The 13,736-nt window shown below is 43.5% G+C and overlaps 1 protein-coding gene across 3 annotated transcripts in view; it reads right to left on the reverse strand.

The window, feature by feature from the left end:
- Nucleotides 1-2,952: 2,952 nt before the first annotated feature.
- The window catches only part of ARHGEF6 (Rac/Cdc42 guanine nucleotide exchange factor 6), a 57,979-nt gene continuing 47,195 nt past the window's right edge, over nt 2,953-13,736 (reverse strand). For 2 of the 3 annotated variants that reach the window (XM_054039763.1, XM_054039764.1), the window contains exons 17-22: nt 12,175-12,195; nt 10,541-10,634; nt 9,161-9,250; nt 7,514-7,613; nt 6,640-6,694; nt 2,953-5,553 (exon numbers count right to left, since the gene is read on the reverse strand). In XM_054039763.1, the coding sequence (XP_053895738.1) occupies nt 5,413-5,553; nt 6,640-6,694; nt 7,514-7,613; nt 9,161-9,250; nt 10,541-10,634; nt 12,175-12,195 (501 nt within the window). In that variant the 3' untranslated portion in view covers nt 2,953-5,412. The remainder of the gene's footprint in view (nt 5,554-6,639; nt 6,695-7,513; nt 7,614-9,160; nt 9,251-10,540; nt 10,635-12,174; nt 12,196-13,736) is intronic. The other variant, XM_054039765.1, reaches the window with a different exon arrangement.

The following is a 13,736-nucleotide window of genomic DNA, read 5'->3' on the forward strand; positions in this document are numbered from 1 at the left end:
GAAGGATAAGCAATTGAATCAACTGATTGCATACAATATTATTGTCCTATAAAAGTGTATCCAGTAAAGTCTTTTACTGGTGATTAATACCACCGTGACCTGTATGTTTTAGCACTATATGAGGAATTCTGGCTACTTACTGATATTATGTTTTAAAGTCTGTGACCAAACAAAGGGAGAAACAGGCTCTCTCCCAGGCAGGAGGGCAGGCAGCTATCTCCCTGTCTGCGCTGTGAATTAAGCATTGTGGAGTGGAACCAAAACATTGGAAGCCCCATTTACATAGGAGTCAAGAGGAAGAGAAGAACTGCGGGGGGGAGGGAGGGCGGGAGGGGGAGTCATCCTGTCTCTGGCTACAAAAATGAGTTTTGGGAAACATAAGGAGAAGGAAAAAAAAAAAAAAACATTTTGGCATCCATCACTGAGGGAACAGAGATCGGCTCTTTTTGCATCTCCGAACGGTGGGTTCCCCCTGCTACGTGGATTGATGACGCTGAAGAGAAACTGTAAGGGAGAAAACTGCTTTAGACAGAGCATGGAGCCTGCTAGGAGTCCCCTAGAAGCATGTTATACTTTTGTTTTATTTGTAATCATTTTCTGTTTCTATTATCTCTACTTGGTATCACTTAAATCTCTGTTCTTTATTAATAAACTAGTTTTATTATGAACTCATCTCAGTGCGGTTATATAAAAAGTGATGTGTGCATCCTCTGCTGAGCCAGCAGGCTGGTGTGCGTTCGGTCTCTTTGGAGACAGCAGGCTTGGTATCAGCAAGAGGGACTGGATACTGCAGAGGAATGCTCTTCCAGCGGGGTTCAGGAACTAGGGGCACCAACAGTTACCTGCCAGGCAAGGCCAGGACTACCGAAGTCCCGAGGAGTTTGTTGGGCCAGCTAACAATCTGGAGTGACATGGAGCTGATGCAATTTACCAGCAAGAGAGAGATTTGCTGCTGAGGCAGAAGGATAACAAGGTGACTTACTGTTCTGGACTCCCCATGAAAGCATCACCAGTAGGGTGTTTGGACGCTGATTGTCACACTATGCAAGAACTTGTTCCCTTCCACAACTACCCTCACAGCCACACTCTCCACTGACTTTAGGCCTGAATTTACACCAGTATGGGGAGCACTAGTTCCTTTAGGATGGTTGAATTAATTAAAATCACAATGTACTATTACAAGTGTAATAGAAACATGGGCATGTACTAGAGGTTTCGTCCAAGTGGGAGAATAACGGAAATCCTGTTGCAACTCTCAATCACCAGAGAAGCAATAAACTCCACCTGGGCAGAAAGTAACATACTGTATAACAGGCAAGTGACTCATGCAGTAGAAAGAACAGATACTTCTCTGTAAAATACCCTAGTTAGAAAACCTTTACAAGAATGAATATGGGGCACAGGCAGGGTTTTGAGACCCAAAGCTTCACTGCTGTCTTCACGTGACCTAGCTAGAAGGGCTTTTCTCATTTTTTCAGAGAGTGACAGGTTAGTGGTAGATGTTGCAAGGGCTTGTGCAGGTAAATTACAGCAGATCTATGCCAGGGTTGAGAAATTTGGGATTTGAGAAACCTGGGTACAAGTCCCTGCTTTGCCACAGCCTTTGTGTGACACCTTGGGCAAGTCACTTAGCCTCTCTGTTCCTCTTCTGTTCAATGGGGATAATAGCACTGCTCTGCCTCACAGAGGGTTGTGAAGATAAACACATTAAAAGATAGTGAGACCCTCAGATACTACAGTAATGGAGCCATGTCAGTGTACTTACCTAGATAGACGTCCATGCAGGACATCATTACACTGCCAGAAGCCAGTGAGAAAGACCAGAGCTGAGTACTGTAAGCTGGCATGTGAAGGAGCATATCCTCATCCATGAGGGGCACAAATGGAGCAGAGACTCAACTCCTCTGCTTGCTGGGATTTCCCCCAGCCTGGAGGAGTGCCCGGTGGACAGAGAACTGGCTGAGCAGGCACTTCCACCCACATCCCTATAGTCCCAGCACAGGGGGCATGACAGGAGGAGGGTGGGACCATTGACAGCGGACATAGGCTAGAGCAGGCTGGAGTCAGGCAGAGACTCAGGGAGCGGCCAGCTCCCCAACAGCCCAGCCCACCACCCCTCCCTGTGCTGCAGAGGATGTAGCAGGGAATCAGCTTGCAATCACCACACAACTCACCTTCGCCATATAAATCTGGTTGACTGTGGGCAGTATTTTGAACACCAGATTTCACCGCGGCAGGATGTTCAGTAAAATCCACTGATGCCAGAGCCTGCCAACAGCCTGTATCCTAGATAGGTTAGGACCCTGAGCCTGCAAACTCTAGCCTTACATGGACTTCTGTATTGCCATAGCAACTCGTTCTTGGCATGGCCTTTGGGCCAAATGCCAGACTGTCAATGGGCGGCGGTGGTGGTGGTGGTGGGGCACTGCTGCCCTGTCGCCACACGTGCGCTTCCATGCCCAGGCCCAGTCCAGGAGGTTTATTCTTTTATAACAAAAGTTAACAAACAAACTTAAGCCAATATCTGGTCTCCAGGCTGCTAGGTCACCCCTCCCAGGGGTCTCTAGCTCTCCAGTTCCTGGCAGCACCTTGTCTCCTCCAGCTCTGCTCCCATCTTGGAGCGGTCCCTTTGCTCCAGAGACCCACCACAGGAGTCAGCTCTACGCTAGCGTGACCTCTGCTGACTGGGGCTCAGCCGGTCTCAGTCCTGCCCCACCAGCTGCCTACTAACTGCACTTTATAGGCCCAGGTGTAGCCCAGCCCTCTTCAATTAGCTGGATTGGGCTCTCCTGCTCCAGTCCAGTGGCCCTGGGCTCAGTCTATCCACAGAAACCAGCTATCCTGTGACACAGACACTGAAAGGCTAACCGACCAGGTGCTGTATTTTGCGGATTCCAAACCTGGGGAAGAGGGGAACTGGACACAAAGAAATCAACAGATGTAGCAAAGAAGCCATTTTTATCCTTCTTTATTTGTTGAAAATGTCACTTAAAAATAGTTCAAAATAAAAACATTAGAAAAATTGACCTTGCATAAGTAGTAACAGTAAATAAATCTACATGACGAAAGATCGAGTGGAAGGCAGCTGACACAGAGCATCCATCTTAAGACAGACTAACCAGAACCTATTTACAAAGTACTGTAAACAAAGTAACTATGGCAACACTGCTATCAGTTTGTCATGGCTTCCTTTCCTTTATTTATTTTATTTTTGGCTTGTTACGCTCAGTACATGCGTCTGTTCCAAAAACGTACTAGCACATCCTCCAGCACATCAAAAATCCTATAAACATGCATATGTACACAGCATAGGTGCAAATAAACTCTAACTAGATGGATATAGTTATACCTTTTGCCCAGGACTATAAGTCACAGTCTGGTTTAGTTCACGTATTGATTACAGTTCATGAGCCAATTGTTGCCTGGGTGCATAAGTGCATGCCAGCGAGACAGCAGACACAGCTGGGCTGCTGCTGGGCATGGGGTAGATTACTGCCTCTCCTACCCTGGCTCCCCAAAAAGCAGAGGAGAAGTTACTCTGACAGGAGCAACACAGGGATGTTACTAGGGAAGTCGGAGAACCAGCTTCATGACACCCAGCCACACACCAACATTTCACACTTCTGTCCTTCATAAGTGAATGCATGTTAAAGCCCAGTTCCCAGGCAATGGGGCCAGCGGTCTTAGTACAGCTCAGCTTCACACACTTACTGCTGATGTGCGAAGAGTCAGAGAGCTGGTTGCTTCAGGGACCACCTACCATCGAGAAGTAAGGACAGGGATGGTGAATGTTGGCCAGAGCAAACAAGGCCCAAGATTTAAAAAAAAAAAAAAAAAAAAAAATTAAATCAAACAAAATCACCCCAAACAAACTCACAATAAAATGAAAACCCATTTTAAAATGCTCCGCCATTTTTAGAATCCAGCTTTTCAGCCTAATTGCTTCTCATCCCCAAATGCAATTTGCACCACTCAGGTTGAACTTTAATTGCAATATGAGGGTTATAATTATTCCCTGTAATATTTCCTTCATGAAGAACTTAAAGAGTAATGAGCTATGATATGTGTCTACATCTCTTTGGGACGCTGCCCCTTGACATTCATTCTTAACCGTTAGGATACTCCAGACCTTCTGCTAAAATGAATGATGTATTGCTAGCAAGGGGAAAAAAGCAACCATAACAAAACAAGGGGAGCCCAGAGCCAGATGGAAAGCAATGTGCAGACAGTCTATATATACCCACTATGTGTTCTGTGACTGAGCTGGTATTTCTGCCAGCAATTTGTAAAAACTGTATAAATTCTTATACAGGAGGGAGATTGATCATTGCAGCTCTTGTCAAAGCATAAATGTAAATATTTTTCCTATTGTAACAGAACATTTTTTCCTATTATAAAGCCCCTTTGGGGTGGACGGAGTAATTAGTGGTCACGGTCTTTTTTCATAACCAAGGTGAAGGAACTGCAAATGTTTTAAGTAGGGGGAAAAAACCCTAGCAACCCCTTGTCAAGCCAAGTGTGCATTCCATAAGAGGGGAGCACAGATGGCAAGGTAAAAGCACTGGGAAAATATAAAACGTATTCACTACATGGACGTTTAGAAAGTGAAAGTGTAACAGGACTTAAGTATTAGAGGTCATGCATTAGAAACAGGCCTTTGGGCAAAAGAGAAGTTAACTGTTGTGTTAACCATTAGCTGCTAAGAGGCAGTTTCATCCAACATGACTTCCCGATGTGCTAATGACAGAAGAAGATCCTACTGCTCCAAGGAGTTAAATTAAAAATGTCTTAAAATGTTAATTGCACATTTTCATCTGTATAAAAGGCCACATGAGAACCACACTATTGCAGGGCACTAGCTTGCTCCAGACAACTAAAAGGGGGTGGGGGGAATATTTGGAGGGGAAATCTTCCATCCTTGATTTTCAGAAAACAAGTGCTAGTTGCTTTTTGGTTTTTACCTGACTCCAGCTCAATAAACATTTCCATTTAATAAATTAAGTACCGGGCACGTTAAAAAGAATAAAAAGGAAAGCATAAAAAGTGCTTACATTTCCTTTATAGGAAACCACTGCCAAACCCCTCTTCTGAGTGGCAGTCATTTGCAGACTTCTTATTTGCTTCCAGTAGCAGGTACAATGAGGTATTAGTTGCTGCAGATGAATTGTGAATCGTAGACCCCTTGCTGACCATTTTAGCTGTTGACTATTTACTTGTTTGTGGTATGTATTATATCCTTATGGAATAGAAACAAACTATTTTTCATTACCACTTTCTTTTTTGTAACGAAAAAAACAAACAAAAAAACCCCACAACAAAATAAAATAAGGAGCAAGACGAGGCAAAGCATCCAGTTCTGCTTCCCAAGAACGCCTGAGGTCACACGCAACTGCCAGCAGCTTCGTCCAGAATTCAAGCTAAAACCGAGGACTTGCGCCCAGTCTCATCCCTGGCACATTCATCAGTTTGCTTCAATAGCCTTCTGACTAACTTCTCTAAATCTTTTCTTGACTTCAGCTCTTCTTCCAAACATTGTTTCATTTTTTTACTCTCCTGTGGGGGGGGGAAGAAAAAACCTGCTATATTTATTCTTATCAAAGTTCAAAAACCTTATAGGCTCAAAAGAGCGAAGCATTTAAATATGCGGTTAATGTTAAGTGCATGCCTAATGCTTTGCTGAATAGTAATAGACTTAAGCATGTGCTTAAGTGTTTTGCTGTAGCATGGCCTCAATCATCACTGAAAAATGGTGTGGGGGGGAAGCCCCCCCCAACCCAAACACACCCAAAACAGGAACATTTGACAAAATGTAGTGCTGGTTTCCAAAGATTCACAGATCGGGTCACTTGTGGTTTGGAATAAAGTGAGGGCCTGATCCTGGTCAGCCAGAGCTGTGCTGCTGTACAGGCCCACATCCTAGTTACTGGGACTTCACATGGCCATAAGCATCCACCTGCAGGAATCCCATTCCAGGACCGGCACTGCAAGGCCCTCTGGTAGTGGAGGGATGTCAAGAAGATCCAGAACTAATATATATGGAGATATCCCATCTCCTAGAACTGGAAGGGACCCTGAAGGGTCATCGAATCCAGCCCCCTGCCTTCACTAGCAGGACCAAGTACTGATTTTGCCCCAGATCCCTAAGTGGCCCCCTCAAGGATTGAGCTCACAACCCTGGGTTTAGCAGGTCAATGCTCAAACCACTGAGCTATCCCTCCCCCCCCAAACTGGGGTACAGGGGAGGAGGAGGAGGGATGCTTCCCTCTCCTACCCCTACGGGGATTAATTTTTACATCTGTTTATCATAATCCTATAAAAGGAACACTACGGACCATAGAGATTAAAGGGCAGGACAATTAAAAAGCCAATATACGGCTGCCACAGGCTAAACCTGTTCTGTTCTCTTCATATACTGACACAAAGTACAGAGCCCCGCGGATCCTGCAGCCACTTGGCACATAGAAGTCCTGCTGACGTCAATGGGAAGTGTGCCTGTCAGGCAGCTGCAGAATCAGACCCATAATTTTGAAGGCATCTGAGTCCTCAAAGATCAGCTAATTGATAGAATGTTGGTAGAGCAAGGCCACCTGTTTAATCACTGCTCCTTACTGACAGCACATGCAGAAAAGCTCTAATTACCTGCTTCAATTCTTTGACCTGATCTTTCAGTGCATAAACCGTGTCTACCAGACTTCTAGAAAATAAGCAGAAAATTAAGATAAGAGAGCTGAGGTGCAGTAAATCAAGATCAGAATGAGATTTGCATACACATAGTTGGGGGAGGTGCTGGCAGTTTGTATTTTATCTTAGGCTGCTTATTCCAGCAGGACTATTAACATTTCTTGAGCTAAGTATGTGCCAGCACTTCAGTGCCGAGGGTCCATCCATAAGACCTTGTTCTGGAGTCTTAGCAGAGGAGCATTTAAACGTCACAGCCATCAAAATGTAGGTCTCTTCAAAAATTTAGAAAATATTGTTTATCTAGGTCTCAACAACAAAACATACAAGGCATTTACTTTGAAGGGTATGCATGGAATATGGATGGATGGATGGCCACAAGAATGACTCTGTCGGGGCTTGGCAGGAGCAGTAACGGTTTTACAAATAAATAACCTGTGAAAAGGATTTCCCTTAGTTATCACAGTGAAAAATCCAGGTGCAGACCCTGAGCTGGTGTACACTGGAATCGCCTCCAATGGAATGATGCTGATTTACACCAGCTGAGGATCTGGCCTCCAATTTTAAAAAGAAAAGGAGCTAAATACAAATTGGAATCAATCTTGTATTCCTCGCCACCTGAAACTCACACTGAATGTCAAGGGCCATAGTCTGTAAGGATGCGGCTGGGTATGTTCTGACCTGAGTACCTATAGCCTTCCAATGACACCTACCCAGAGAAGACATGGCCTGGGTTTTTAAGGTATCACCCCAAATCCACTGGAATTTATCATAAAGTTTAAAGTATAAACACGCAAATAGGGAAGCCTCTAAGCAACTGACTAGCCTCACGCACTTTTCCTCCGTGACAGTCTGACCATTGCTTCTTGTTTCCTCTATGATGATTTTCTCTTCCTCGGGCAGCAGGACCTGGGGTATGGAGTCTTTGCGAGAACCTAGAAACAAGAGGTGCCAAACAAAAAGAAAAACTGAAACCTTCCACAACAGCTGACACCGTTTAGAAATAACAAGCCAAATTGTGAACTGGCTCACCCTAGTCTATATTAGGAACACCTCCAGTGAAGCCAATGAGGATAGATCATTGAGAAACTGCTGGAGGCAGAATTGGGTCCCCCATTTCGAGTAAGTCCAAATCCTTGTGTTGCCTGCTAGCATTCATTATTTAGTATTTATATGACAGTAGCACCCAGAAGCTCCGGGCAGGATGGGATCCCTGTTGTCTACACATATCTCCTGCCTTAGAGGGTTTCTTCAAATGCCACGATCAACATTCCTATGCATCTGAAGAAGTGAGGTTTTTACTCACGAAAACTTATGCCCAAATAAATCTGTTAGTCTTTAAGGTGCCACCAGACTCTTTTGTTGTTTTTGTAGATACAGACTAACACGGCTACCCCCTGATACTATTCCTCCTTTGAGCTAACTTGCCATTTAAACCTTGATAACGCACTAGTTTCTGTGCAGTGTGCATCCAGGAGTAAATCTTTCAACAGCACGTGCAGAGCCAGACAGGCCAAGCCCGCTAACAATGAGAGCAGAAGTGTCCCCGCTAGATCCCAACAATGCCTACACTGCAGTATGTTAAATACCCACATGGAGTCAGCAACCTTAAAAACTTGTTTTTTGAGCGAGCCCCATGACAACTGTGGCCATTCTCAATCGAAGCATCGGGAATACTGAAAGAAGGTACATTATGGGCAACGGCCTAATCCAGCAAAGCACTAAATCACATGCTTAAATACAAGCATGTGTTTAAATCCTATGGACTTCAATGGGACTTTAGCAAGTGCTTAAGTGCTTTGCTGAAGAAGGATGGACTTAAGCATGTGCTTAAGTTAATTGGGGCTAAAGCAGTAAATGGCAAGTTGTTGGAGGCACTCGCTGAATCTAAAATTATTTGATTGCTTATAAATTAAAGTATTTGTTTAGGGTAGGAACCATTAGAAGGAACATGTTTCATGGGTCCCAATTTAAAAATGTTTCCTCATCTGATAGTTCACCAATTGACTCTGATCTCTCACCAGCACTGATAAATAGCTGTAGTTCCAGAGTTTCAGAAAATGTTAGATACTCGGGTTCTCATGAAGCAGCTTGTTCTTAAACATGCGGCTGATCAAGAGATAATATTCAAACTTCCTTTCAGAAGCTACCTACCAACCTGAGATTAGCATCAGTTTCTCTTACTCACAGCCACAGGCACAAACTAGGTTTGTTTAATTCCTACCAAGTGCTAGCGAAGTAGCTGTGTACTACAACCCAGAGCGTCTGCCATCTTACCTCCTACTTGCTCATCCTCTGTGACAGAAGAAAAACAATAGCAAATAAACCACTAGATGTAGGAAATGTCCTTATCTTGATGATTCAGACACCACGGTTTCTTTGCACAAGCTTGATTGCCATATGTTGCAACACTGTTTTTTTCCTAAGAGGTGATCATCATTTCAGATATCTTGTGAATTATGTAATATATTTGTGTGTCTACCTGAACTGAGAGTTTGCTGAAAACCTGCACCAGTGCAATAGGCCTCAATAACTTTCAGAATCTGGGCATCCTCTTCTAGTGCAGCAGTACCTGCAAAACATTGCAAATATTGGCTAAAAGCAATATATTTTGGCTTCTTTTTTTCTCTTTCAAAATCCTTGCAACAAACTCACTTACGAGGAGAGACAGCCGTGCTTGTCTGACAAATGGGATTGTCTCTGGGAGTGGGGCAGAGGTGATACTCTCAATTCAAAGGGACGGAGAGCTTTGTATTTCACATGAAGGCCAATTAAGTGGAGTGGTGCCTCCCTTTGGCTGAGGTCTGACTAAAGGAAGGATGGGGATACTAGATAGCAAGTGCTGTGAAGAATCAGGTAGCTACTACCTATGATATGAAGGACTTGCAGGGGAAATAAGTGCACTTGTTAAGAAGCTGCAGGCTTAAAACCCCACTGCCAGGATCCTCGAGAGAGGTACAACTAAGACCCAGGTCCTGATTGCTAATCCTGGCTGTCACTGTCTCACTCTGTGACCTTGGACAAGTCACTTCTCTCTTTTAGGGTTTTGTACTGCCACTCTTCATCACAGTATCTGATCCCCTTCAATGTAAAAATCAAAAGTTATGTCCTAAGTAGACTTCATGGAGTCTCCAATAGATCTCCATTAGCGTGATAAAAACTTTTTTGTTTGTGGGGGAGGGGCAGGGGGGAAGAAGGGGAGTTAGATTTTATCAATTTATTTTTTGTTGGCGGGGTTAGCAGTACAAGAAGAAGCCTGCATTGGGAATATTATTCTTATGTTGGAAAGCTTTTTTGAAGAGGTAGGTTTTGCAGTGTTCCTTAAAAATGGGCAGACACTGAACTGGCCTGATCTCCTCTGAGAGTTAGTTTCATAGCCAGATCCCCTTGACAAAGAATGTTTTGTCCCCAGCTCTCACAGGCTTCCTTCTTGGGCTTTGTGATCTGCATTGTCCTAGAAGAGCACAGCTATTGTGACGGTTCATAGATTGAAATTCAATTTAACCCATTAACTGCTTTGAAGATCATCTCGGTCCCTGTTTCCCTATCTATATGGTGAGGATAATAACATCCCTACCTACCTCATCTTGATTTTGTGATGCTTAAATCAATGGTAAGAGTGATATAAACGCTAAGCATTCCCACAAGGGTTTCACAAAACTAAGATAGATGGCAGCTGTGCATGGTATAGTGGGAAGCTTATGAGTATGAGGAAGGCTTTCAAAAAAATCTCAAAAACAAAGTACCTTTAGTTATTTATGTGCAACATATGATGCATTGAACAAATGGCTCTGTTTTCATTTAAAATCTCATGTAAATTACTTTGCAAACAGAACTCCCCTACAGAAAAGGAAACACTTACTTTTTCTAATAACAAACTCCTCATCAGATGCTTTTCTCTCCGTTTTCCTTTTAGGAAGGAACTTCTTCATTGTCTTTGGACTCTTGCTAGAATCCTAGAGAGAAACAGACTTTCCTTCTAAATAAGAGCCAAAGGTAGCTAAAATAGCAGAGCAATTCAGACTGAATGTGGTTCATTGCATTATGCACTAAACTCCTTTGCACGCAATTATGAAGTTAAGGAAACTTCACAGCTGTTAAGGCTGTTCCCTGCACTAGGTCTGTGTGCACAAATCCCAGTAAAAGCAACGGGAACTGTGCATGTGTCTCAGGGAAATGACAGGGGAATTAAACACAATCAGATGAAATATAATCTTTTGGTAAGTGACTCACATAAATTCACTAGAAATATCAGTATGATCAACTTTTCTGTAGTCAGTTATAAAATTCTCTATGGAATTGTACACACGTTAATTCTTAGACTACATTTTTATTTATAATATAGAACATATCATAAGTAATATAGTGTTTGTTTATACATACTGTGACAGACCCAGACCAGTGGGGTACAGGAGTCTGGTAGAGGGCAAATATACTGGTCACTGGATGAGTAGTTTTCTGTTCCCTGAGTGACCAGAGCAGGGGCTACACTAGAGTAATCAGGAACCTGCTAGAACCAGTTAAGGCAGGCAGGCTAATTAGGACACCTGGAGCCAATTAAGAAGAAGCTGCTAGAATCAATTAAGGCAGGCTAATCAGGGCACCTGGTTTTAAAAAGGAGCTCACATCAGTTTGTGGTGCGAGTAGGAGGAGCTGGGAGCAAGAAGCTGAGAGGGAGAGGATGTGCTGCCGGAGGACTGAGGAGCACAAGCGTTATCAGACACCAGGAGGAAGGTCCTGTGGTGAGAATAAGGAAGGTGTTTGGAGGAGGCCATGGGGAAGTAGCCCAGGGAGTTGTAGCTGTCATGCAGCTGTTACAGGAGGCACTATAGACAGCTGCAGTCCACAGGGGCTGGAGCCTGGAGTAGAGGGTGGGCCTGGGTTCCCCCCCCAAACCTCCCAATTGACCTGGACTGTGGGCTCTTCCAGAGGGGAAGGTCTCTGGGCTGTTCCCCAACCCACATGGTGAATCTCTGAGGCAAGAAAATCTGCCAATAAGCACAGGACCCACCAAGATAGAGGAGGAACTTTGTCACAATACACACTATATCTGTGCATGTATAATTATAAACACCTTCCCACACACATCTGTATGAAATATAGTCATATTCACACAGAGTGTCTGATAAGATTGTAAAGATAAGAAACAAGTTTTTAGTTCTTTTGTTGAGCCACAATCATTCTGATTGATTTTGAAAGCATTTGTATATGACAGGTTATGTGTAATATAAATATCAAGGGTAAAAGATCTAGTAACTATACAAATAACAGGGGTGTCATGTTTTTCATGCAATTCAGCCTTTGTGTCACAGTCCTAAATATTTTTGGTGAGCCTGTTCAAAATTTATATACCAATAAGAATTGAATCATACTCTAAATTATTAAAAACAGGCACAATTAGGAAAAAGTAAACAGGAGAGGAAGGATCTGCTTAATAAAGGTCACAGCACAAGCATTCTATGTTACAATAAGCCAAAGAGATGTATCTACCCTTACCTTTAAGATATAAGACATCCTCTAAAATGAATATGTAAAGAAAGAGAAGATGAGTGTGAGTGGTCGATGATTTTATTGACCAAGTCCATTTAATCAATAATTCTAAAAACATTTAAATGTTAGTGTTGCAATTAATGTGCTACAAGGATTGTCACACCCTCAATATCAACATGCAAAAGAACCAAAAAGAGCATGGTTTCATGCAAGATTATGAACGTTGAAAAATAAATTAAATGTGAAATACATGGCAAGCAGGCATTCATATACTCCTAATACAGCAAAAATAGTGATCATGCTTCAATGAGTAGTAGGATGTCAGTAAATACTGCCTACTTATAACCATACATCTTAGAAATGCAATAAATCACGAAAAATCCAACCTCAATATGCAAGCTAAGACACTGCCTCTGCAGCTGCTCTGCATCTACAACTCCCACCCACCCAGACTTGTGGAGAAGCTGTAGGGTCAGGCTCAGAGGTGTTGCTCGAGGCTCAGATTTGTAACTCTTTCTTCAAGTCAATGGGGGTGAGGGAACATTTGGTGTCAGGGTGGCAATGCCCGCTGGTGTGCTGTGAACTGTGTTTTCTAAAGAAGAATAGGACCCTTTCCTAATGACATTTTTTTTTTCCTGATCAACGTCCCCCTAAATGGGAGACTGCTACAGTGTGAGGCATTGAAATACACCAGAATTCTCCTCCTACTTCACTAGAAATAGTTTCCCTTATAATCATCGTCAATATGGCCCAAATCCTGCCCTCTCCTCAGCAGGCACACAGGGCTCCCAACATGGTGGAACCACTGTGGATCTGTTGCAGAAGAGGACAGAAAGATGCCAGGAGATTTTGCAGGGAGGTGTCCACACATGCTGCATCCAATAGGGTCCCGCACCATGGGTTTCTGTAGTATCCATTTGCTCTGAGGACAGTGTGGAGTGGACAAGGGTTGACTGAATCTCTACTCTTCCCTTCCCTAGGTGTGGATTGCAAAGGCCACAGAAACCATTCTAGTCTTTAGGATGGATTAGCAAAGTAGCTCCCTGGCCTGATAACCTGCTGTCAGGTGTTCCCTAGCAGTTAGACAAGTTTCATAGCCGAAGTACTGAGGGCCAGATTTGCTCCTACAAGCAGCTCTTACTACAAATGGTTTTGTGGGGTCTCTGGGAAAGATCCAGAGAACCTATATGATAAGGGTTTTGAGGCAAGATTCCTCCTCCAAGTGCACTCACGTGGTTCCCTCTGACCCAACAGAAGTTGCTGTTTGCACAGAAATGTGCTTCTGTAAAAAGAAACCTTACAAGTCATGCAAGGCAGGTAATTTTTCAAGCTAGGAAATGTGTGTCACACCCCATTACTCCAAATCCGGACATGAGAATTTACCGGTGGGCACCGACTCTCTAATTTCAAATTATGACTAGAAACAGAACAGGAAAAATGACCCAGTTTACATGGAAATGGCAACACTGATACACAGTGCGTAAGCAGAGTTCTGGGGTTTCCTGAATGCAGCTAGCTACGAGAAAGAGCACGCAAACCTGTGAAATTCCGCCCTACGAACAAGAAAC

Source organism: Malaclemys terrapin, chromosome 9, assembly GCF_027887155.1.
Source record: "Malaclemys terrapin pileata isolate rMalTer1 chromosome 9, rMalTer1.hap1, whole genome shotgun sequence".
In the NCBI taxonomy this organism is placed as follows: domain Eukaryota; kingdom Metazoa; phylum Chordata; order Testudines; family Emydidae; genus Malaclemys; species Malaclemys terrapin.